The sequence below is a fragment of the Anoplophora glabripennis genome, unplaced genomic scaffold, assembly GCF_000390285.2.
Source record: "Anoplophora glabripennis isolate ALB-LARVAE unplaced genomic scaffold, Agla_2.0 scaffold807, whole genome shotgun sequence".
In the NCBI taxonomy this organism is placed as follows: domain Eukaryota; kingdom Metazoa; phylum Arthropoda; class Insecta; order Coleoptera; family Cerambycidae; genus Anoplophora; species Anoplophora glabripennis.
The window spans coordinates 68,933-94,674 of NW_019416890.1; the positions used below are offsets into that span (position 1 = coordinate 68,933).

General features: G+C 31.0%; 1 protein-coding gene across 6 annotated transcripts in view; it reads right to left on the reverse strand.

Moving 5' to 3' along the window:
* Positions 1–216: 216 nt before the first annotated feature.
* LOC108914353 (regulator of G-protein signaling loco) overlaps positions 217–25,742 on the reverse strand; it is a 100,435-nt gene continuing 74,909 nt past the window's right edge. For 2 of the 6 annotated variants that reach the window (XM_018720159.2, XM_018720158.1), the window contains exons 2-9: positions 18,797–18,938; positions 12,034–12,141; positions 8,723–9,331; positions 6,653–6,862; positions 6,267–6,540; positions 6,054–6,211; positions 4,446–4,677; positions 217–981 (exon numbers count right to left, since the gene is read on the reverse strand). In XM_018720159.2, coding sequence (XP_018575675.1) covers positions 371–981; positions 4,446–4,677; positions 6,054–6,211; positions 6,267–6,540; positions 6,653–6,862; positions 8,723–9,331; positions 12,034–12,141; positions 18,797–18,925 — 2,331 coding nt within the window. In that variant the 5' untranslated portion in view covers positions 18,926–18,938 and the 3' untranslated portion in view covers positions 217–370. Of the gene's footprint in view, positions 982–4,445; positions 4,678–6,053; positions 6,212–6,266; positions 6,541–6,652; positions 6,863–8,722; positions 9,332–12,033; positions 12,142–16,570; positions 16,646–18,796; positions 18,939–20,556; positions 20,737–25,742 lie in introns of those variants that run through there. The other 4 variants (XM_018720156.1, XM_023455628.1, XM_018720157.2 and 1 more) reach the window with 3 other exon arrangements.

Genomic DNA, 25,742 nt, shown 5'->3' on the forward strand with positions numbered 1-25,742 from the left:
TCTTTTTATTTCAGTCCAACGGAATTTGTGCTTATTTTACATCAGATTTAATGCAAAATCCCTGGTTCGGTGACAACAGTTCCCTATCTTGTAACAACTTTTAAGATTTTACATATTCTCATATGTAAAAGTCGCCCCTTCAAATACACAAACAGAATTCTGGCATACCTTGTACCGTATCTGTAAAATATTGTAAGAAAATAAAGACAAATGCTCTTAACGTAAAAAATATATTATTAAATAATACAATATTTCTGAGAAATACAAAATAAAATAGTCCAATAAGTTATTAATACCATTTTAAAGCTAATATTTCAATTTATAAAAAATATATTAATGTACAACGATTTGCACAATATTCACTAATACTTTACACAAAGCTGCTAGAGGGCTGTTCTAAGAACATCCCTTGGTTTCTATCATTGGGCACTGAAATGTTCTTTGACTTGTGAAAGCCGTTTAATTGACCCCAGTTTGGTGGTTTGATTGGAACTATTTTTGGTTTAGGTGGTAATGGAGGAGGATCATTGTTCTTATTGGCATTTGTGTTTTCTATAACGGTATTTTCTAAACTACTACATTTCGAAGGTGTCGACTGATTTGACTTTGAACTTTCCTCGGAAGATAAATTACATGGCGACATCACCCTCGAGCTGTTCATTCTAGAGTGCTGATTTTGGTTACAGATCAATTTATTATTTATCCTAGAAGACTCATTCGCCAGTAAAACATTCCTGTTCTCGTAATTTGACTGTTCTAATTTTTTCGCCGAAGCTGCCGTGGGATTCCGTTCTACTTTTAGAGGAAGCCTGGTCTCGCCAAGGTAGAATCGGCTATTAGTTTCCGTTTCGTTTGTTCTTATTGGTTTGTGAAAGTTATGTTCGTTTTCTTTTAGAAAATCCGGCAGTTCAAAATTTATTTCTGTACCACGCTGATCTTCGAGACGGCACCTCTGGGCTCTCGTTAAACCCTCAACCAATTCTGGAATGAAATAGAAATAGATTCAAATTAAATGAAATTTCATTGGGAAATTATTAAAAAATAAAAAAATAAATATGATCTACGAAAAAAAGTTAAATAAAAACTTTTAGGTTTTTGAGTTACAGGCCTTTAAAGCTGTTATGAAAAACATACTAATTTAATTAATAACTTCAAAACCCTTTTAGCGATCGCGCTTAAAATTTAGCACATTTATTTGGACTATAATGGCATATTATTTCTTAAAGCTTTAGTCAAGTCAATATACTGGATGATAGTTTTTCCGCCTTTTAGCGGTCAAAACTTTTACAGTGGTCGTATTTTTTTAAAACTGGCAGCAACATTGAATCGGTCGTTTCATTTAAAAAAAATATTGTCCCTTGAGAAAATTGCCCAAAGAAAATCAATCTTGAGAAAAATGGCATTATTTGCAGGTCTGTGCGTTTTGGTTTGCATAGCAGTGTTACGGATTTAAAACTTCAAGTTCAGTAGGCGATGAAAACAAGATGTTGATTGCTGTGGCCATCAGGTGTCATTATTATCGTATTTCTCTAGTGAGGAGAATCCTCACTCCATACCATGCAAATTATGAAGGGTCCGCAGTGTATCAAGACAATTAAATGTATGTAAAACTAATGCTCAAAAAACTTTAAAAAAGCAACTCCCTCGGATATTTCATTTAACTCCTACTCAAGAACTTGAAAATTTGATCCCAACGCACGTTTACAATTTTGCCACTGGTTGGTGAATGGTTTCACAGAAGATAATAATTTGCTTCAAAAATAGTTTTGTACCAATAAGCCTTGTTTTACATGGAACGAAGTTGTAAATTTTCATAATTTTTTTATGTGTGGAGTGATGAGAATCCTAAAGAAACACTACCATAATGACATTACCTGATAGCCACAGCAATCAACATCTTGTTTTTATCACCTACTTAACTCAAACTTTTAAATCTGTGGCATTGCTATGCAAACCGAAACATACATACCTGCAAATAACGTATTTTTTCTCAAGAATGGCTTTTTGTAAGCAATTTTCTAGACATATTTTTTTAAATAAAATGACCTTTTCAATGTTGCTGCCCATTTTAAAAAATACGACCACTGTAAAAGTTTTGACCTTTAAAAGAGAGAGTTAACCGAAGAAAACTATCACCCAGTATATCAATTTGACTAAAGCTTTAAGAAATTATTATAATAGCCATAATAGTCCAAATAGGTGCCAAATTTTAACGCGATTGGCAAAAGGGTTATGAGGGTATTAATTAAATTGGTTTTATTATTGACAATTTTGAAAGCTTGTAACTCAAAAACCAAAAATTTTTTATTTAACTTTCTTTTCGTAGATCATTTTTATTTATTGTCCTGAATATGCAGTCAAACTTTGTCGGTGAAATTTGCGGACACCCTGTATAAAACGTTTGCAAACACAAAATTCTTCAAATAGTCAATTAATAGAATAATTACAAATTCTATCACGTTTAGTATAAATAAATCATACTGACGAATTTGCCCACAATGCATTTAGAGACTTTTTCTTCAAACAGTGAGTAAAGCAAATTAACCGGAATGCGTTGTGGGTAAAGTACCTACAACGTGAACTAAGTGTTCGCATGCATTTGTTTTGCTTTATAGAGCACTTCTTTTGCCCACGTTGCATTCTGGCTATTGCGTTTTATCCCAAACATGTTCCAAGTGGACTGCTTGTTATTAGTTTTAACTTGACGCTAGTGGTAAGATATACGCAGTAAGTAAGTACTAGTGAATTATTGTGGTTCTTGTAAGTTCTTCAAGACGAAAGCTGAATCTGAACAAAGAATACAGGAATTAATGTTAAGTATAAAATGTAATTCAAAATGTCACAAAAGCAACTCTTGTAAAAACAAATGTTCGTTTTTTTAACTCTTGCTTACCTATCTTTAGATTTCTTTGCCTGTTTTTATTTATGGTATAATAACATATATATTCTATGTTTAAATAAACGCTTTTTTACTTTTTGACTTTTGTATTCATTGTTTTATTCAAAACACGTTCTCGGTAAAGCACAATAGCCATAACACGACGTGCACAAAAGCAATGCTCCACAAGGCAAAGCATGCGAATACTTATTTCGCGTTGTGAGTGACATATTTACCCACAACGTGTTAATATTTGCTTTACTCATTGTTCGAAGAAAAAATCTTTAAATGCATCGTGGGTAAATTACCATATCCATAACACGTTTCGGACAAAAAAATCCACCAGTGGCTTATTTTAGCTATTGTGAATAACATAATCATCTGACATGGTAATTCGAAATGAATGAATATTTGTGACTGAACTCGGAACTGGTAGATGGGGTTATATATCATACAAAATTAATCCAAAAACTATGGAGGTTACTTCTATTTCTATATCCTCCAGTTAACAATAAATAAAATTTAAAAATTAGTCAAAACCCGAACTTGCAGCATGAAAATTATTTATGAAGAATAAAGACCAATATTTAAAAAATCTGGTATTAGAAATGAGACTCTGATCTCCAGAAATATTTTAATTATTTCACAAAGAATAACAATCCATATATATTAAAAGCTGTAGGTTACTCGCTTCCACACTCGGCCGCGAAAAAAGGTGCAAAGTATTATCAAAGGCTTTCCTTGCGACCTGCGCACTTTAAAAAGAGTCCTCGCCGAAAATTGCCTTTTTTCGGTGGGAGAGAGATACCCGAAGTATATCCGATATTTAAACAGAAATGGAGACAAACGTCAGTGAAGACATCAAAATAAATTTTGTCATTTGACGCGTTTTCCTGGATGACCAGGCCACGGTGAGTCGTTACATTGCCGTTAGGCATCGGTTCCCATCTTTCAGAAACGCAACTTTGGCGACAAAACTTGATTTGAACATTTTCAGTTTTCTGTTTACATTCGTGGAGAAACAACGTTTCAAATTGCCCGTGCAGGCTCCACCCATCGTTAGATCGCCATAGCTCATTTTGTAAACTCACGACTACGAAGCCGAAGGTCCAGGGTTCGAATCGCGGTGCTCGAGTCGCGTGTGCAGCACGGCCCGAGAGAAAGGTCAGGTCCGTGTCAGTGGACTTGCCTACCTTTCTATTATTTATTAATACACGTCATATTATGATGCAGAATAATATAGAACGACAACAAAGATTAAAATTTGGTAAAAATGCCTTGGAATTTTTCTGTAATACTTCATTGCCATATTGACAAAATTTTGTATAAACATCATTTTTAAGATTTCGCAAAAATATATTTGCTTTGTTTAGTAAAACGTATCATTATCGTCCCTATTTGAATTTAGCCCCCTCAAACTCTTTTCTGAGTTGCCACTGTTATCAGAAATGAATTTAGAAAATCTATTAGTCTTAACCAGAGACAATTATTTAACAATAATTTCCATAACTTGTAATAAAAATCAAGAGCAGAAATAAAATAAATAATGTATTAGAGGTAGACATACCGTCGCTTTCGCTACAAGTAACATGAAGTTTATTAGCACCAGCTTTCCACTTGGCAATTAACGGCTTCTTAATCTGATTCTGCTCATTTTCTACATCTTCGGTGCTACCACTGTGAGAAGTTCCTTTAAACTTGGGTCCGATTAGTCTTTTTTTTCGATCATGTACACCAGAATCTCGACGGAGGAATTTTCCAATAATCCCAGATGAGTGTTCAGATCCCCAGTCTTCACTCTGTAAGTAAAAAAATCCAAATCATGTACTCTAAATAGAAAAAAAATAGATAAGTTCTGACTCCCCAATTTTAATTTTTTTTTTAATCTTGTATTCAAAAGGTCAAGACTATTTTAAACTGTCACTGATGAAATACAGGTTGTCCTTAATTCAAGAACTTAATACTAACAGAGTGTTCCTTAGATATAACAGCTTGAAGGTTACATGTTAACAATGGTTTTATAAAATATATAAACTGAGGGGTGTCTCAAAATTCATGCCAAGAAGTTATTTTGCTAGAAAACAGGTTTTTGATTAAAAATTGTAATTTTTTATTTATTCAAAGAATGCAATATAGGGTTATGTATGGAATAGCACATCGGGTAAATGGCTTCCACGATTTTGCTGGCACATATTGTTGATATTTTCCATGACCGTTTTGCATAAATGCGCCTCAATTTTTCCCATATAGCACTCAATTTTCTCCTTAAAACTTTAAGACTTCAAAAAACCCCAAGGAAAAAGTCCAATGGCGTTCATTACGGTGTAGTCGGTTGAACATGCGGTGGCAAGCATTTCTCGGCCAGACTTCCTATTCTGGTCTGGGTTCGATCCCTGGCATCGGCACTGGCAATGTCAATGGATAATGGGTGTTTGTCCGTGTTTTTTCAAGTGTAGCCCCCTTCCGCACAGCCTTTGGCTTTGGATCTGGGGGTTGTCTCATTTCTGTGGTGAGTTTTATGTTATGTTAAATCCTGATCACCAAAATGAGAAATTACATGGCCAGGAAAGGACTCGTGCGGTAAATGAATTAATTGTTTCTCAGGCTGTATGGCATGTAGCACCGTCTAGCACCGTCTTGTTGAAACCACATGTTGTCTACCATCTATGTCTTGCAATTTAGGCAACTCCATTTTTGATAACCCTGAACTGTCAGCTGTCACGCTGTTTTTTTTTTTTTTTTTTTTTTTTTTTTTTTTTTTTTTTTTTTTTTCATAGGCAATACTACCACACAAATGGTGCAAAATTCCAATCTTGCGTAAATTTTGGGACACCCAATAGTTGAAATATCAGTACCAAATTTTGTACACTTTTTGCCTAAATCATATTTATAGTCAAAAAAATGGGTTGTAGGTACTTTTTCCTAACCACAATGGTAAAAATATTATCAATTTTTTTTTTAACCTCAGAAAATAACCGTGTCGCATGAGCGATGGTAATTAAAAAAATAATTGCTTTGTACACCCTGTACGCGATTGGCAGTTGTATTAAGATGCCTTGCATAACAAAAATTAAGTACGGTTCTTAAAAATATTAATAACTGTAGTGTTTGGAATGTTTAAATAAAAAATCTTTCCGGATTTAAAGGCACAAAAAGAAAGAAGTGCAAAGTTTACCTTAACAGATCCTTTATCTGATTTAGTAGGTTTAAAAGACACTGCATCTGCTTTTTCTTGAAGGATTCCCTCAAATACTTTATTGGTTATCTCGTCCAGCTTGGACGACTTAATATTATTCATTCTTAACACAGTACCAGTTTTATCATGTTTTACATCTGAAAATATGTTTTTTTTTATAATCGCAGAATAATGTGATATGTATTGATTTACCTTCAAGAAGTTGCACATTAAGTCGAGCTCCATCTATCGAAGTAACGGGGAGGTGCAGATCTATAGCACTGTTCATATTGGTCACCACAACCTGCTCCAAATTGTACTGATATTTATGTAGGATGGGCCTTAAGACGTCCACAATAATTTTGGTATATTTCGATTTAACCGAAATAATTTTACGGTTGGGGAGGTCCAATTTAAAAACGACCCTTTGCTCTACCGTTACTTCACAGCCTGCTAATTTAGTGGAAGGTTCACTTATATCCATCGGCTACAATGAAAATACATTTAATTAGTCAACTCAACTGTTTTTTATTTATTTTTTTTTATCATTAAAATACTCTATCGATGAAAAAATATTTATTAAGTTTTGTAATAATTACCTTTGGCTGTTTATTAGTGAACACTTCAAAAGATGAATATGCGATGCCCCGTTTATCCAGTACCCGCGTCACGAGTTGCTGAATGGTTTCAGATTCTTTAATTTGAACAACTGTTGTACTGCCATTACTTAAAAGTACCTTACACAAAGGTGTCCTATTTCCATTCATATTCAATTCATCCAGGTTTGTTAATCTTGCCTTAGTCACATCCTGAAAGAAATAAGATATTTTTATAATTTTTCCTACAATAAACAACAATCTTATTAACCATTTTGTGACCAAGCGGGGTTCATCTTATATCTCAGATGCAGTTTATTAACCAAATACATGGCCTGCAAAGGCATTCTTTTTCATTTGTGCTGAGAGTTCATCCAGACGAACTGCTAACGTATTATAAAATAACAATGCAGTTGTCCGAAAATAGTTTAAATAACTAGATGGATTTCACAGGGTTTAACGACACTTACAGTGTACGATAATTCAATAAACAAAGACATTTAAACAAAAAATTTAGATAAATTTGGAACGAATACACTGAATATGAATTTTTCGAGACAAAACGTCTGAATCTGGTTCGGGTTGAGGCAATACAGTATTGGGGGTCATGAAGGCTTGCAAAAAATGTAATAAAATTTCCAGGGTCATATTTAAAAAAATTAAGTTGGTGATAGTCCTGGAGAGAAGAAATGTTACATATAAAAATTGATTATGCCATTCGATAGAGGGCAAAAAGTTGCCATGGTAGTGTTCTTTTTTCAATATCACCTCAAACAAGGCTGAAAAGAAACAAAAATGGATTTCCAAAATTTCGATTTTTTCCAAATATTTAGAAAACTAATCATGTTAGCCTTGATTTTTTAGAGGCATAATGTTGGTCTCCTCCGTACCTCTTACCGTTTCCGAGATCCCTGTAGTGAGAAGCGAATTGGTAACAGCCTGTGTAAATGATATGAAATCATAGATATGGTATCACTCAAAGCTTACATTCTATTTACTAAAAACTATTCGAACTGGAAGAATAATTACAGAAGCAAACACAGATATTTTTTGCAATTTTTGGCCCAAGAACTTGCTGTTTCAAATGTAGTACATAGGAAACAAAACAGCAGTCATTTCACAAGTCTTTCAAAACTGCTATAAATTTTTTCCTCACTAAAAACATATGGATATGGACAATTCAAAAAGCTCCCATTATAGAAGCTTGAAACACTTTAAATAGAAAATGATGGTTTTGTCCTGGTAATTGGAATCGAAAGTCGAGAATTTCCTGCACAATATGTGGAAAAGCCATTTACAGAGCCTTCATAAATGTTTACAAGTCACGTGATCGCCGAACTTGGGCAACCTACATTGTAGGGCTGTACTGGTAACGAAAAATCCCTAAATCTTAGCGTCACTAATATTAATGAGTCGTTTACAATGAACAATGACAAACTGTTCGTCTATGCTCGAGTTAATGGGATCGCTGATTGGTTCAACAAAATCACGTAAAAAATTACACCAATCACAGACATTAAACAGAACGTTATGTTTTAATGTAATCTTGATGTTATTGTTTCAATTTCCAGACTATCAAACTGATTGATAACTAAGTACCTACATATCTAGTAACTTTTTGCATCTGTGTTCTTAAATCTGTTATATTTGTAATTTTATTATATTTTAGTAATTTGCATGTGTTTAGTTTATTAAATAACCGTTTATTATTCACTAGTTTAGAATTTAAAATGGCATGGTTTTAATCGTATTATACCTAGCACGGTAACGGCAAAGCTAACATCTGCTATGGAAATGTAACTGTATGATATTTAAAATATTTCTTACTGAATATGAAATGTTCTGATTTACTTTAGAGAAAGCAAATAACACAATTTATTATTTGCTCTTAACAGTAACTTTAAAATTGGTATCTCTCAACACGGTAAATTAAATATAATAAAAGCATACGAAATATCAAGTTTCTGAAGTTTTTTTACAAACTTTCTACATTCATCATAACTTGACATAAAAAATAATTTATGACCTGTACTCTACAATATAACCAAAATATATTTACAGAAAATTTCGTACCTGGTTTAAAATAGCAAGATCCAGAGAAGTTAATGAAGAATGGCTGGAATGTAAATCAGTCCTACCAGTTTTGCCTATTTGGTCATCGACATTTTCATTACTGGCGTTAATGTCGCTCCGTTTTTGTGTATATTCAATCTCCCCTCTATCCTTAGATTTTGATCTGTTCTTCCTATGCCACGGCAATAAAGATTTTCTCCTCCTGTCCTCTGCATTACTAAGAGATTTTTTTAACTTAGAGGGTGTTGATGTAGGTGTGTGTATCATCAAGCCTGCGTCTAATGCAGGTTTTTCTATATCACCGGACAAGCATTGCTTGTAAATATCCGATTTCAAAAATCTAGGATAACTATCAAATTTCATTAAATTGAATATTTGTTTCTGAGCCTGATCGAATAAGGTACAAGTTGGGTCTTGTAGACACTGCTCTGCACACTGTCTACCGTGTGCGTCAACATTCACTGCTTCTGGAGCGCCCACACTAAGATGCCGTTGATAAATTCTTTCAGCCTCAACGATTCTCTCATTGCCAGGAGACAATTTACGATACCTTTCACATGCTGTCCAGAAGTATATATTTTCAGCGCTGAATTCCTTTTTCAAAAATTCCTGCAAACAGATAAATTTTTCAAGTACAGAGATATAGTGTCTTAAGACACTAGTTATAGCATATCTTAATGAGAGAAAAAACAATTTTGTCAATAAGAAATTATTAAAAAACAAGGATAAGTTCAAAGTACAGTATCCATTATTATCTAAAAAAGCAACAGAAATAAATCCATAGTTTTATAGTGTGTTTGCTCATGTCACAAATTCAGGAAATAATTGGTGGATAATTTTCGATCAAAAAACTTTTCAGGTTTTCAAGATGCAGAACATTAAAATTTAAAAACATATCATTTTTATTTAAATGTTTCTGAATATGGTTGATATAGACATTATAGACTGATGAAAATGATTAATAGTTTATCAAATTAAAGGCAAATATTCATAAACTCTGGTCTGTCTATCACTTTATTTGAATACCAACCGCTTTTGAGTAATTTTTTAAATTTAACATAAGTTTTTGCACAGTTAAATAAATCTAAACTGATTTTTTTGTCTAATGATAGGATTTGAAGATATTTTAAATTTATTAAACTGCGTGATAGACTCATTTTAACTTAAAAAAAATATAAGTAGGTATGATACTTTTTCTCAGAAAAAAAAACTTTAAGAAGTAAATTTTCAAAATACTCAGTGGGCTGAAATCTCAGGGTTTTTAATGTCAGTCAGTATCATCTTCACCACTGATTAACAGATTTATGTACCAATTCACTGAATTTTTTCCTTTAATTAGTTATATGATTAGCCCAACTTTCATCAATCTAAGTGAAACAACTTTGGAGATATTTGAATAAATGAGACATTTTTTAGACTCAACAACGTGTACATTGAAAACCATTGGTTTTCTTTTAATTCATTAATTATGTCAAAATTGATATAATAGAAAATGTACCTATAAAAAAATAGACTAGTAACAATAGTTGTTGGTAAAAATGTACCTAAATAGTGAATCATTAATATAATAACTACTGCTGCTTCTTACTTATTGTAGTGACTAATTAATTGTTCTTCAATATAATTGCGCAGTTACGCCGGGTGGCAATAATTTATTATACTTGGCTGAATAATGTTTTTTCATATTACGAGATTTAATACTTAATTTTTTATGATTTTTTTTTGTGTATAGACGTGGAAAACGTGTATGGGATTGCAGTACAAAATTTTTTAAAACACGTAACATTCCAGTAAAAATAAAAACTTTTCAATGTGACATAAGTCATACAAGACTTTTAAAATATGTATTATCAGCAAATTAAAAATCCTGTGTGCAATAACAACCTTTTGTTTATTGTAATCTCTTATGCACTGTTCTAATTCGGCAAGATTTTAGGAATGATTTTTACACACTTGTGTCCCCCATAACAAGAAAAACGCTAAGTGCAAAATCAGGAGACCTCCGTGGCCATTTTATGAACCCCTTTTGTCACGTTAACAAGTTGTCGTTACAGGCAAGAGTAAAAATTTTCCCTAGGCGCCGCGCGCCGCAGCCGCCGCCTTCTCTGTGACAACACAATTGAAATCGGACTTTTGCATTTTTACTGAAATGTTAGGTTTCTGAAAAATGTTGTAATGTAACCCCATACAAATTTTACACGCCCGTACGCAAACGAAAAGGGGTTGAATCCAAATAAGAACAGAAAATAGCCATTTAAAAGAAACACAATTGATTGCCGTGGCAAGGAAATTACTGGCTCCGAAACAAACTCGATGTTACCAAAAGGCGCAAAAAACTGAACTAACAAATTTGTTGTCTCAACATTTTTTCTATACAAGCTGTTTTTAAAAAGTTATAAACATTATTCTATACATATTGGTCACCCTATATATAATATTCAGCACGTACTTTGTAAAAAAAAAAATGAATTAAAACATTTTAACGCGTCTGTGTATAAAAGTACGTATTGGATGTTTCATAAATAAGAGTACATCTTAAAGAAAGAGAAAAGAAATCTAAAAACAAACAGCAAAAGTAAATTAAATAACAGTACACCACCTAATCATCACCTAAGCAACAGAAGAAGCAATACTGAATTGAAAATGAAGATGATATTTGTACAGGATTTGATGATTTATAATCAAGAATATCAAGATCGACTGAAGGTTAGATTAAGTGCTCTCATTGCATAGGGAAAATTTGTTTTCTTTTTTCACTCGTATTTTTTTAAAGTTATATTATTTTTGAAATATAATATAAATATATATGTACATAATAAAATGGTCATTTCCATGGGCGTAGCTAGGATCTTTGCTAGAGGTGGGCCCAGGACTGCAAGTTATATGGAGGCCACAAAAAAAAACCTAAACGCTTTACAATCAGCGACTTAACCGATATAAAATTTCAAAACCAAAACACTTTTTGATTTGACTGGATGGAAAATGCGTCCAGTAATAATAATGGAATTTTTTAAACATGCAGCAACAATTAAAGGGGGGCGTGCTCCCCTGGCTACGCCCATGGTTATTTCTTTAGTGGAAATTTGGGATATAAATAAGTTACTAAATTTGAAGAAAAATTAAAATTTTTAGAACGAATTTGAATTAATTTAATACCTTTGAAGTAACGTAAAGATATGTATTTGCCTTTCTGGTACTTATAGTGTCGGGTTAAGAATAAACGATATGAAACCCTCATGTAATAAATATTCAACCAATCAATTAAATGTGACTCAAGAATTATATGTAAGTAACAAAAAATAGGTACTCACAGCAAAAGTGTGCAGCCCTGCCGGATCCTCCAGCAATTTCTCAAAAGAGGTGGCCCAAGCGGCCGGTCCTTCCGTGCTACTGCATTTCGCAACGCCATTCTGGTCACACTGTAAAATAGAATAATTGCCGTCGATTAACACCAGCATGAAGAACGAAATTTATTTGTTTATGTTATGGGACACTTTAATCGTTTAATGTCACGGTGTCGCAGCTGCATTTCAATAAGGCTGCATCTATACTACGTACGACACGTCCATTCACGGAATTAAAACGGAATTACACTGTCCCCCATGGATGGCATAAGCAATTTCTATTCCCTTAATTGAGATAAATTGTTATGACTGAACTAAGGCTAAAAGCATATAGGTTTTTCGTGGTGGTGGCCAGTGTAGTGCCAAGTATTATTACGTTAATAGTTGCTGTATTTAACACCGGTAATTAAATAAATAATAAAAAAAAACAGTAAACTAACTAAATTTGCATGACCCTCGTAAACAAAGTTTTTAAAAGCTAAAAAAGTGATAACATTTAACAAATGCGACAGCGGCATTTTAAAAAAAATATCTGTTTTGTGAATATAACTAAACAATAATTTATTTGTATATTTATAGTTCATTCTGAATTAAACTGAATATGATGTTATACAGGGTGTCCCGCAAATTTCACCGGCAACGTTTGACTGCATATTCGCGACGATAAATAAGTACGATCTACGAAAAAAAATTACATAAAATATTTTTGGTTGGCCTACTGAACTCAAAGTTTTAAATCCGTGACATACCGAAACGTACAGACCTGCAAATATTGACATTTTTCTCAAGAATGACTTTCTGTAGGCGAATTTCTCAAGAGACAATATTTTTTTTACATAAAACGACCTTTTCAATGTTACCCGTTTTAAAAAAATATGAGCACTGTAAAAGTTTTGACCGCTAAAAGGGTGAGGTAATCGGAGAAAACTATCACCCAGTATATCGATTTGACTAATTCTTTAAAAAATAATATGTCATAATAGTCCAAATAAAAGTGCCAAATTTTATCGCGATCAGTAAAAGGGTTATGAAGTAATTAATTAAATTAGTTTTATTTTGACAACTTTGAAGGCCTGTAACTCAAAAACCAAAAAGTTATTATATAACTTTTTTTTCGTAGATCGTATTTAGTTATCGTCGTGAATATGCAGTCAAACGTTGTCGGTGAAATTTGCGGGCACCCTGTACACGAATAAAAAAAATAACATTTACAAATCGAGATGAAAGACTTTTTTCGACAGTGGTCAATATTTTCGATCACGAAAACAAAGATTTTCGTTTCTGTTGTAAAATCTACCAAAATGGCGTTTTGAGTACATTTTACTAGGCACTTATTATGAAATACATTCTTCTGAATGTCGACTATTTAATTGTGAAGATTTAATTCATGTGAAGAATTTTTGCCACACATATTGCTCATTTAATTTTACGAAGCGGTAAATTTGATTATACAGGGTCGGAAAGTCCCCATGGTTCATCGGCCGTTACGTAAGAGAGATAAAGAAAGTCATAGAAATCCGTGCGATAGAGAAAGATGACTATAATGAAGGCGTCTAGAGTCACCGCCCATTTCGCCCTTCCACAAATAAGATCCACTTCTTATTCGTGGAAGGGCGAAATGGGCGGTGACTATTAGACGCCTTCATTATAGCCATCTTTCTCTATCGCACGGATTTCTATGACTTACTTTATCGCTCTCACGTAACGGCCGATGAACCATGGGGACTTTCCGACCCTGTATGTTAGAAAATATTCTACTTCATACTTCATATTCGTAAATCGAATGCTTTCCAAAAAGCTTTCATAAATTATTACCAATAAAGACTAATTTTTTACATAAAACTTTAACCAATATTTTGTGTTGTAAAGGAATGGATAAAAATTAAGACAAATGCAGCAATTTTTTTTGTCATAATTAACAAAGTAATGTTTCCTCCCAAATATTCATTCTGTGCAGAATTTGACATCTAGAGGAATTGAAATTACATTTATCCACTAGACATCGTTAAATTCTGTTACAGCATTATTCATTCAATCTGATGGTAAAACTAAATGGGTTACGACGGCACTGGCGACAATAATTGATGTAGGAAGGATTAATAGAATCGCTAGTTGGTGATGAAACATGTCTCACATTAAATTCTGGATATAGTATATTGTAACAAATTGTAGATAGGTACAAAGGTATCTCAACAAAGATAGTTGTTAACTGACGTCATAATATATATTTTTTAAATGTATTACTAAATGTATCATTAAATTCAAATTAATTTTATCGAGTAATTTTTATCAGAGTAAGAAACAAATGTGTATCTTTGAACTGATAGGTGTATCTTTTTCATTTTATATTAAACAAATTCCATTATACTTTATACTTATAATATTCCCTGACCAAAGGAAAAAATAGTGACGCATCTTTATTTGCCCAACACATTCCAAATTATAATATGTACAATAAAATCAAGGTTTATTTCTGTTTTCTGCTTAGTTAGTTGAATTGTTTACTTTAAGCAGTAAAATCGTCTAAACAAATAGTACAGTTAACACTATATCTACTTCACGTATTCTGGAAAAATAAAATTAATTGTCTTTCTGTGCGTTTTGAAACCATTTAAACCGAGGTGGAAATCGTTGGTTAAATAATGAACTAATTTCATAAAACATATTTTTTTATTAGGCTAAATTTAATAAAATTTTCTGTAATTTTTGTTTGTATGCAAAAGAAATCTCATGCGTGTATGTTAATGAAAAAAGTTATCTATTTACCCGTTAGAAATAAGTATTATTTAGAAAAAAATTACTTTAGCAACGTACATAAAATATAAAGTTTGCTCAAAATTTAATTCTTCTTGTTTGGTTAGTTTCGAAGTATTTTAGTGTAAATTTTGGATAAATAACTAAAAAACAGAGAATGAGCGCCATCCAAATTTAAAATATTCTAACTTTTTTTTGTTTAAAATTAAATTGCTATGGCACACGACACGGCTAATTAAAAGTGGAACGGTATAAGGGCGACAATATGGTTTAGGTACTCAGTATATTATATACAATATTTATGCCAACAAATTCCTGGTGCGAAAAGGGGATAAGTATATAACAACTAAATTGTTGAAGAGACAAAATCGAGGACAAAACACTTTTTTAATTCAGTATGTTTTATTGTCATATATGTAATTTGGCCAAACAATTGCATTTGAGTAAGAGCGAAGTATTTGTGTAAATAATGATTATCCAAAAGATCATGCGTCTTTATTTATTTTTTTGTTTTTAAATTTACACCAGGTGGAAGAAGTGGATAAGCAAAACAGTTTTCCGTATAAAGAATATTAGATAGGTACAAAAATAGTAATAATAGTAATATAAACAAATGTAAAAAAAATTAACACATAATGATGCATTATTGCACCAGTCTATAGCATGGGATAAGTGATTTTTATCTTTTACTTCAATTTCAAGTATATTAATTTCGTATTCACATCAGGTGAAAAAAGTACATTTATAGTGTAAGTATATCTGTAGAATTATGTTTCAAAATTATAAATTTATAGTTCCCTTCTTAAACCAGGGTTTCAAACTGTGATTAGTACAATCTAACTATAATTTATGTACAAATATTAATTGTACATACATTTTAACTGTAAATAAAAAAAATTATGATGTGAAGTAATTATTTTATAGAAAGTTCCGAATAAACATTCCTTCTAATTATAGCTCTGGTACTAATATGACTAAATTATTTTGTAATAGGCAACAATAATTACGTTTAGAGTATCCATATTTACATGAAAAATATCGACAATACGTATAGATTTATGCATGTAAATAATAAGCCTTTAACCCAAAAGTTTAGGTTTTAAATTCACCAATTGTCTAATTGTAAGACAGACAGTCTTACAAGTAATTACAATTACAATTAAGTTGTTTGGAAATTCTAAACTTAACTGTTGATAGTTCTTCAAAAAAAGGTGTCGTATTTTTATCACGCACAAGTAAAAATTATAATTTATTTGGGCAATAAATCACTCTACCATGAGGCCTAGTGCATAAACCGTGTATTCTAAGAGGTTATGTCTAATATCACATAATCAAGTATATGCTGACGCCTACGCGCTTTGATATAACACATTTTTTTTAAATAAATAAAACCATTGCAATACACATATGCTATTTTCTACCAAAACAGAAACAAATATATGGACTACCTATAATTTATTCACATGCAAAGAAAGCGAAAACACAAAGACATAGGCAGAAACTACTGAATAAATATTTAGAAACATTTGTATAAATTGCTGTGAATTGTAGTGATTCATCCAAGTTTAAATTTGTTACAGTATTTATAGAAAACGTATAATTTATTGTATTAAAAATTGTGCGGGAAGTAAATGAATGTGAGAAAAAAATTGTAAGAGTCATATCTCACCACTAGAAACAATATTAACTGTGTCTACCTACATCACTAAATATAACACTTTGGTGAATAAATCGATTATCTTACACCTACCACCTTCAATTTTACTAAACATTTTTTCATGGTATCCATTCCATCTCTTTTTTGGTTTAATTATTTTTAATGACTAGCTCACTACACCGCACCTGTTAAGTGTTGCAATTTTTATAATAAAAACAAGATAACGGTATTCGTAGATAAGATATATGACAAATATCTCAGTTTAGAAAGTATGTTTACATGTAACAAATTATAAAGGCAATAAAAGATCGCGAGCTGTCAGGGTGCAGTTGTAAACTTTGGGGAGTGATTAAGGTGAGATTTTTAGATTCGATCGGGGCATGGTCAAGTACCGATATTATATTTAATTTATTTCTTTCTTTAATGTTGCGAAATTCGCATTTTCCATATGTACTTCAGAAAACGTCAATTATATTTCAGATACCTCAATTTTATTCAATTTTACCATTTCTACCATACATTATTTTGTTATATCTCAAAGGGTTTAGGCAGCGTTTTCGTTGAAAGCTCCCAGACGGCTTATTTTTTTCCGACACCTCCAACAAATATCGTCAATGTATACACAAACTTAACAAATTATATACTAAAACCTTCCTCGAGAACCACTCTATCCATTGGTGAAAACAGCATGAAAATCGGTGCAGTAATTTTGGACTTTGTTTTATAATATGTAGTGATACCTCAATTTTATTTGTGAAACCGTAATTTCAATTTTAGAATAATTGCATGTATTTCCAAAAATCATTTATTAAACTTATTTCAAGACAGAAAATATAAACAATATTTCAGCTGTCATTTGTATTTCGAAATATACACCATACCTATTTCAGAAAATAAAATAATGAAATAAAATGAGTAATTCAACCATAATTATGTTCCTGTGTCGATAGACTTGGGAGTATATTATTTCTGTGGAAATGTGTAGGTATTATTCTTCGACTATTATACAGGGTGGTCCGAATTTTATGCAGGAAACTTCGAGGGCCGATAGATCTCTTTAAAATAATATGTGTTTGCCTTATAAACATAGGTCTGGAACGACACCGTTTTAGAGATACAGAGTGTTGAAGTTGTCAAAAAAAATTGATTTTTTGTTTATATCTCCCGAATCTATTAACCGATCTCAATAAAATTTGGTACATATAATGTATGATAGTAGGCCTTATATTCCCTGAAATATGAGTTTTAAAGGTTCAACCAGTGGTGTACAACTGGACAGGGTCACCCCCTTTTTTACAAAAAAAAACCTACGCCACTGCATTTTTTACATGTCATTGTAACTGATCTATATTTTAATGCACAAAATACGTAAAAAAGGTGACTTTAATTTTTTCCCTAAGATTCGCCATTCTCAAGTTATTCATACCAATTCATATTCAATCCCCTAGTGGCAGACACTTCTAACGATAATATTACAAGAATATTTGTTTATGTTTAAAAGTAAGTGCAATTTGTAAGCACATCAACAAAATTATTTACACTCCTTTCTACACCACCTGTGAGGTAGTGTGCGATATAAACAAAAAATCATTTTTATTTAAAACCTCAACATCCTGTATCTCCAAAACGGGGCCGTTCCAGACCTATGTTTATAAGGCAAACACATATTATTTTAAAGAGATCTATCTACCCTCGAAGTTTCCTGCATAAAATTCGGACCACCCTGTATAATCTAATATGTCAAGTCTGGTTTTAAAAATGATACTAACAATAACTACTAAAATAAATTTCATCTATTACATCTATTTAATGAACTAATAATTATTTGAAATAAATTTCGTGCTTTCTGAAATACAGATATTTTCTTAAAAAAAAATACGCTCTCTGAAATATAATGCACTAATCTAAAAATCAAATAATGCCATCTGAAATTAAATTTACTAAGATGAACTTGAAATCCATTTCCGACATTAAATTTTTTCTAATATTTCTGATAAAAGTGTAATACAATAAAAGTAACTTAACCTGGAAATTGGTGTAAAAAATGCAGGGCGTAACATAAAAATCATAATTTTTATCGCTTTACCTGCAAATTATGTAACTTTGATAATTGATCAAAAACTTAATATTAACGGAGGTGTGCCGCAAAATCCCCAACAAAATAAAAAGTGCTATTCTGTCTAAAAAAATTCTAAACTTCCAAAATATGCTGCAAAGACAAAATAAAAATGAATACATACAGAAAATTGTTAATAATTAATGAAGCTTTTCTAAAAGATACATTTTAGACTAAGACTAAGATAAAGTTAAAGAAAATACCTGCGGGACAATGTCGGGAGGTGCTAGAAGTGAGGCTGGTCTCCTTGATAAACGTTGTGACCCTCCTCTGTGAAAGCTGTTGAAACGCTTGAACTGCGGTCTCAGAGCCACCACCAAACCTGTGCCCATATTGCTTCCATCTCTACACCACATGCAACCCCAATTAGACTATGTATCTAATGTATATAATGCGTTTTCCTCGTAAATATATTTTTTAAATATTTCATGAGGGCCAAATACCACCAGTCATTTTAAAAACAAATCAAAAATCAACATTGCTTATTTTCCCAACCAACCAAACAATTTTTATAATTTTTAATTAACAAAGAAAAAGAAATTTCAAAATTCGATCTTAAATTGTGCTAAAAATTTTTGATTTAATCAATTCTAAACTAAAATTGACTTGCGATAGAAAATTTTTATCTTTAAAAAATATGAAATATATTATACGAGTATTATCTTTTATTCTTTAAATGACTTACTTGTTTTTTAATTAGTTTATTTATTCCAACATTTAAGTATTTAAAATAAAGTAATGTAAGTTTGTTAAAACGCATTATATATTTATATTTAAAAATCCTTATATGTATAAATATTCATTTGAAAATAAAAAAAGTTTATTAACAAGGCGGAAAATATAGGTATAGATTTGATTTATTTATTAATTTCACTTTTTTATGCAATACAAATTAGTATATATTACGAAATAGGTTTATAGAATGTAATTTTTTTTAAATACAATATTGGATATTTTAAAATAGCGGAATATCAAGTGTTCAAATTGCAGGTGCAATTTGGGTTGCGTGCAAAGTTAACTACCTAAAATATATACATACTTAATACATGAATGGTTTGATCTTTTACCTTGTGAGTGCAAACAAAAATATTAAACATATTTTTATTAAGTATTCTGTAAAATTTGTTAAGGAAAAGAAATACTAAATCTATGTCCTTATAACACAATAGATAAGTTTAAATATCCAAGCAAAATTTAATTAGAAAGATGATACATTTTTTCATAAAATACGTCGAGAACGTAGTCAATACCGAGGCCAATCTAAATTATCCTCTACTGTTGACATTAAATTACTTTTCAACGAGGTCAATATCAAATATATATATATGACGGGTAATCAATTATGTGCTATGAAATACAACAGCACAAAAATGTCTGGATTGTGTCTAGTCACTAATATATTAGTTCTATTGCTAGCTGCAATGAACGCATTTGGCATAAAATATTATTATTATATTTTTCCTTATAATTCTTTATGGTAAACTTTAAAGGTTCCTTACGATTTCGATTTTTAAACCTACAAATATTTACGTTATTTTTTATTGTAAATTCAAATATTACCTCATTTTGTACAAGAGAGTGACGATTTAAGCCCATAACGATTTATTAGATTGCTATAACCAATATCTCAAAAATGAAAAAAATAACCCAGATAATTTCAGTAAAACAAAATATTTGTTGGTATTCTGTTAATATTTTTGGAACGATTACCTCATTTAAGAGCAGACAGGAATTCCAATGTTTTCTTCAAAACGAACTTTATCAAATAAATAACGGAAACCTCAATAAAACTAGCAAAGTTCTTATCTAAATTCCGCAGAAATTGTCCTGAAGGAAGGAGTGTTAACGGTGCCATATTGGCATCAAACAGAAAGGTGAACAAATATTGATCCAGTTAATAAAAAATGCACAAATCGCGACATTATCAAAAATACACAAGAAATCCGGGACAAAAAATGCTTACCCCACACTATGATAAAGTACATGACAAACTATGTTGTTGTAAACTTTAGATAGCGTCTCCATAACGGGCACTTCTTTAAACTTAGTCATGAATACGTTTTCTTCTGCTCTATCAATAAAAAAACACACTGTATTTAACTTAAAACAATGATACGTCCCGCGACACAAAGAACTGCATACGCGAGAGTCGGCGGGCACACTGCTGAAAAAGATGATTATAACTACAGCGATGAGCGAGTGCTAATCTAATCTATAAACAAATTTACGCCTTTGTATAAACAATAAAGATTATGTATTTGTTAGAAGTAAAACTAATAGCTAGAAACTACATTATACTGGTGAATAAAGTATACGAATACTTTAGTATATTTTCAGATCGTTTATTTGAATAAAATATTAATCGTTGTGCCAGGTTTATGTACACGAAAATTTGAGGATATGTATATATTATTATATTTTAAGTACTTTCGCACCTCTGGTAATGCCGATATTAAATATTTTGCACCTGCTAGAAAATTCAAAGGTAAATCATTTTCAAAATTAGTAACAAGTACTTTAGTCACAACAAAAAAATGGTATGGGGGTGGACTTTTCGCTTCCAAATTTTTTTTCTTCCCAGCCTATTCAGGTTTGACAGACTGTTATGATAAAGCAGTAATTATAATAAGATTTTTTTTTTCCTTTTTTTAAACACCGAGAGTGAAGCCAAAGAAGCAAAAAAACAAAGATACAAAGATACGCTAGCAATTTTCCCTTTTAGAAAAACAAAAATCGAGAAAATTGACAATATCATTAGGTCGAATGATATTTGACATGAACATTTCAGGAATAAAATTAACTCATATTTAACATACTTTAATATTATAAAATTCATTTCAGTTACCAAGTGTAGTAACTATTCTTTTTAATGAGAGAGTACCTACATCAAAAAATGGTGCCAAAGTTATAAACAGGTATTTTTCTTTACGGAAAACTTTAGAAATATGATATTTTCTGTTTCTATTTCTGTAATTAGTGTAATATATTAAAATTTAATTAGGTTACCCGGTAATGGGTGATAATACCATAGGTAAGTGGTGATCGGCTACCTATAATAGTTTTTAATAAATTTCGAATATCCCATCTTGAATAGGAGCAATATAAAAACATTTTGCTAATTTTAAGTTGCATTCCGTATAATGGTCTCAATATTATTCAATTTCTCGATGTCACCGAAAAAAGTTTCAGCAATTTATAGGATTTAATTTCAAATTATAACGATACTCTCTATCGTTTTTATTACTGGATACTTACGGCTTTAGTAGTTTTTAATTAGGTACTTGAAAAATAAGAAATTTGTGTAAATCTCAGAAAACGTTATTCCAAAGGGAATATAGTGTCGTTTCAAAAGCTATCTAAACTCCACGTTTGAGTTTATTCAATTTAGTTTTGAAGTGGTGTTCTTTAATGACTATACTAATTTGAAATATAATTTTATTTTTGTTTCATGATGTTTCAAGATTTTATAAATTTACATAGGTAGTCTTATAACTATGTGTGCCTACAAAGGCAAGCCTAATATTTTATCTCCAAATCATTTATTATATTTATATAGCAGGCATAAACTAAATATAGCTTCTATTATTTCTTTAGCTCATTCATTAATTGCTATTACAGGAAAATACGGTTATAAAAATTTATAACCGATATACTTTATGAATGAGTGGTGGCAACAGTACTATCTATGCACGTGAAATATTCGTAAACAGGGAATAAAAACATATATGGTTAAACGAAAATGTACAAGGTTTCAGTTGCTTAGCCGTATACAGAGTGTTCTCTATGTCTATGTTATACCTTTAGAAGGATGTAGGTACCTTGAGTCAATTGCAATCAAAAAACCTTAATGAACAAAGCCACTGGTTTTCGATATCTCTGAAGATGTTTGACCGAGTTCAACGATTTACTTAATTAAAAGGAAGTGCAATATATACTGCTGTAGTATTTCTCAATTGAAAGCTGTAGGTATGTCTCATAAATTTATAATGTAGTGCTTATGTATACATATTATTTAATTTATGTTATAAAATTTTAAGACTTACTTAATGGATATTGATTTTTTTCGGCTATTGTTTTTATTATTTTGTATCTGCATATAATACATTTTTATCTGTACTTAATGTTTATTGGATTTTTTGTCTATTGTTTTTAGTATTTTGCATCTGATATAATGCATTTTTATCTGTTATGAATTATCACTAGATACTTTTACAATTGCTCTCTAAATGGACTGTTGGGCAATAAATGCTATTATTATTATTATTATTAAAAGCAAAATTCATCAGTAAACAAATCTGTTAAACAGTGACGGAGGTAGCGGAAGACACTAACCTTAAGAGATGCTACTAAATATTTTGAAAATTGGATAACTGTATTGAATTTATTATATCCCACACATATCAATTTGTGACAGATTACGTCTTATTTAAAATTGTAGTTCTGATAAAAAATCCCCATAAACGAACGAATAGTTTATCAGTTATTTTCTATTTATTTAACTGGGTTGTAAGCTCATTTTCATATAAAACTAAAATCGAATATATAAAACATCTAGTTCTTTGAACAAAATGGAAGAAGAATAAAGAGCACTAATTGAATTCGCAGAATACTCATTGGCTTTGAAGTTATGAAGATGGTGCTATAATCCTGGCCCCTTGTATCTCCGCCATTGTTTGACGTATTTGTATGGCCGCTTAGTGGGTTTTTACTTCTGCTTAGATAAATAAGTGGACCAAGTTTATATCTTAGATATCTTAGAAAAGGTGATATATTTTTTTAACTTCAGCACCCTATGAAGATTCCGCATTAAAACCTGCACCATCCTGAATATTAAAAAAATATATAGCCCCAAGAAGAGTGCACTGTGGGATACCTTATTATATATCCAATCCGTTACTTCTATTTTTATGTCAATTTTAAACTTTTGCATTCGTTTTTTAAGTAATATTTTAATAAATCTAACCTTAATCGTTTACTCCAATATCATGTAATTTTTGTAATAATATATGATAAAAAAAGAATGAATTTAAAATAGTTCTAGAGCTAAGCGCTGTACAAAATGTATATGATTTTTTTTCCGAAATACAATTTCAAATATCATCTAATTACAAAAAAATTCAAAAAAATCATAAGCGTAGAAATTTTAAATAATTTCAGTGTCGATTCAAAATTTTTACGATATTTATTGTTTTGAACTTTTGATAGCTACATCGTATTTCAAACAAAAAATTCGTGTACATTTTTCCGTCAAATAGATAATTATAGACTTATTTTGAAATTAATCACTTGTGTCATAAGCTTACATTTGAAATAAAAAAATTAAAAACCCAAATTGAGTTTTTCTAATTAAGTAAAAACACAATTTTTCTTAGAATTAGCAGAAATTAGATGTACTTATCCGATTTCCTAAATACTCAGTGGTCTATCATTGACAATATTTTTGCTTTTAATTATATAAATTATTAACCCAAGTTTTATCAATCTACATCAAAAGTTTTCAGAGATATTTAACTAAATATGATATAAATATTTTATAAACTTTAACAATCTGTATTTGGAAAAATTGTAGCTTTATAATCTTGGTTCATTAAAGTTTTTTTGGTTTAACTCGAATGTAAAACAATCTAAGGGAAACCTCCTATGTTAGACGTAATAGACTTCGAGCTGGAATTCACTTACAATTAATGGGCAACAAACTGTTTGTCCCCGTTTGGTTACTTTTTTAATGTACATATAATTAAATTCCGTCAACATGTGCGAGCCGATGAATTATATACGTAATCATGGACGTTTTCATTACGACAATTCGCAAATGTTAATAATTGACAATGGGACCGACAAATCGTCAAATAATGTTTTTCGCATATAAAACGGTTTGATAAAAACCTTTGTCGTCACTACCTAACTTATTAAAATATGTTACGGCAGCTTCATTACCACATGGTTCTCAGAATACTTGAGTGAATACGTAAAATTTGACGGAAAAAAGTCGATTTCGATTAGTTCGAAGATAAGATTATTTAAATTAAGCGATGTCATCGTATCGATGGGTCTTTACGGAGACGAAGCTATTTTTAGAAAAATTTAATTATTTTTACAACAATAGCAGTCCTTGAATCGTTACACTTTCGACATACGGATACAATTTTGTAATTAAGTAGGTATTTCGTTACTATACCATATGCGGGTACTAAATACAAAAGTAAATGAAAGTGTTGAAAATCATTTTCATTATCGCACAATGTGAATATTTTATACTTCAATGTAGGTCCCGCATATCATCCACATCCATAATCTTAATTCTGTTGTCTAAACTATTATCTGTATATACATGAGATAAGTCAGTTTCTTATCAACATATCTGAACTAAATTTAAGAAATAAAAAGACTAGACTTTTATGATATACCTATATTATGCAGGTACTTCAAAATACTATTAATAAATAAAATACGTATATCGTAGGTACAATTATAATACAAGAATAGTCATAACATGTTTATTTTTATGCTGTGTATTATTTACTTGATTTAATAATAAAGAAGAGAAAAATGTTTGAATTAAAAAATACGAACTATTTTCTCTGACCTGTAAGATACAAAAAAATATGTAGAGCCTTCATAAATGATTACAAGCCAGTAATTTTGTTTGAACAGTAATTTTATTTCCTTCATGTTGGCAACTAAATTTCGATAAAATTGAAACAATAAGATCAAGATTACATTAAATCACAACATTCTACTTCACCGACTGTGATTGGTGTAATTTTTAACGAGATTCTATTCAACCAATCAACGATCGCATTATCTCGAGCGCCGACGTAACGGTTTGTCATTGTTCATTGTAAACGAATCATTAATATTTGGTGACGCCAAGATTTAGGGAATTTTTGTTACCGGTGCCAATAGTACAACAATAGTACAATGTTGGGTTGCCTAAGTTCGGCGGTCACGTGAATGAACATGTAATTACAATACATAAAAATATTTCAGAAGGTAATTCCCTAGATCATTTTAAAGGAACAAGGTTCGTATGCACCTACGTTGTAAACAACTTAATATTCGAGATACAGCGTGTTAAAGTTTTAAAAAAATTATTAACGTTCGCCTATACAATTATTTCTTAGGTCAAACAGTGGCGTAGATACTGGC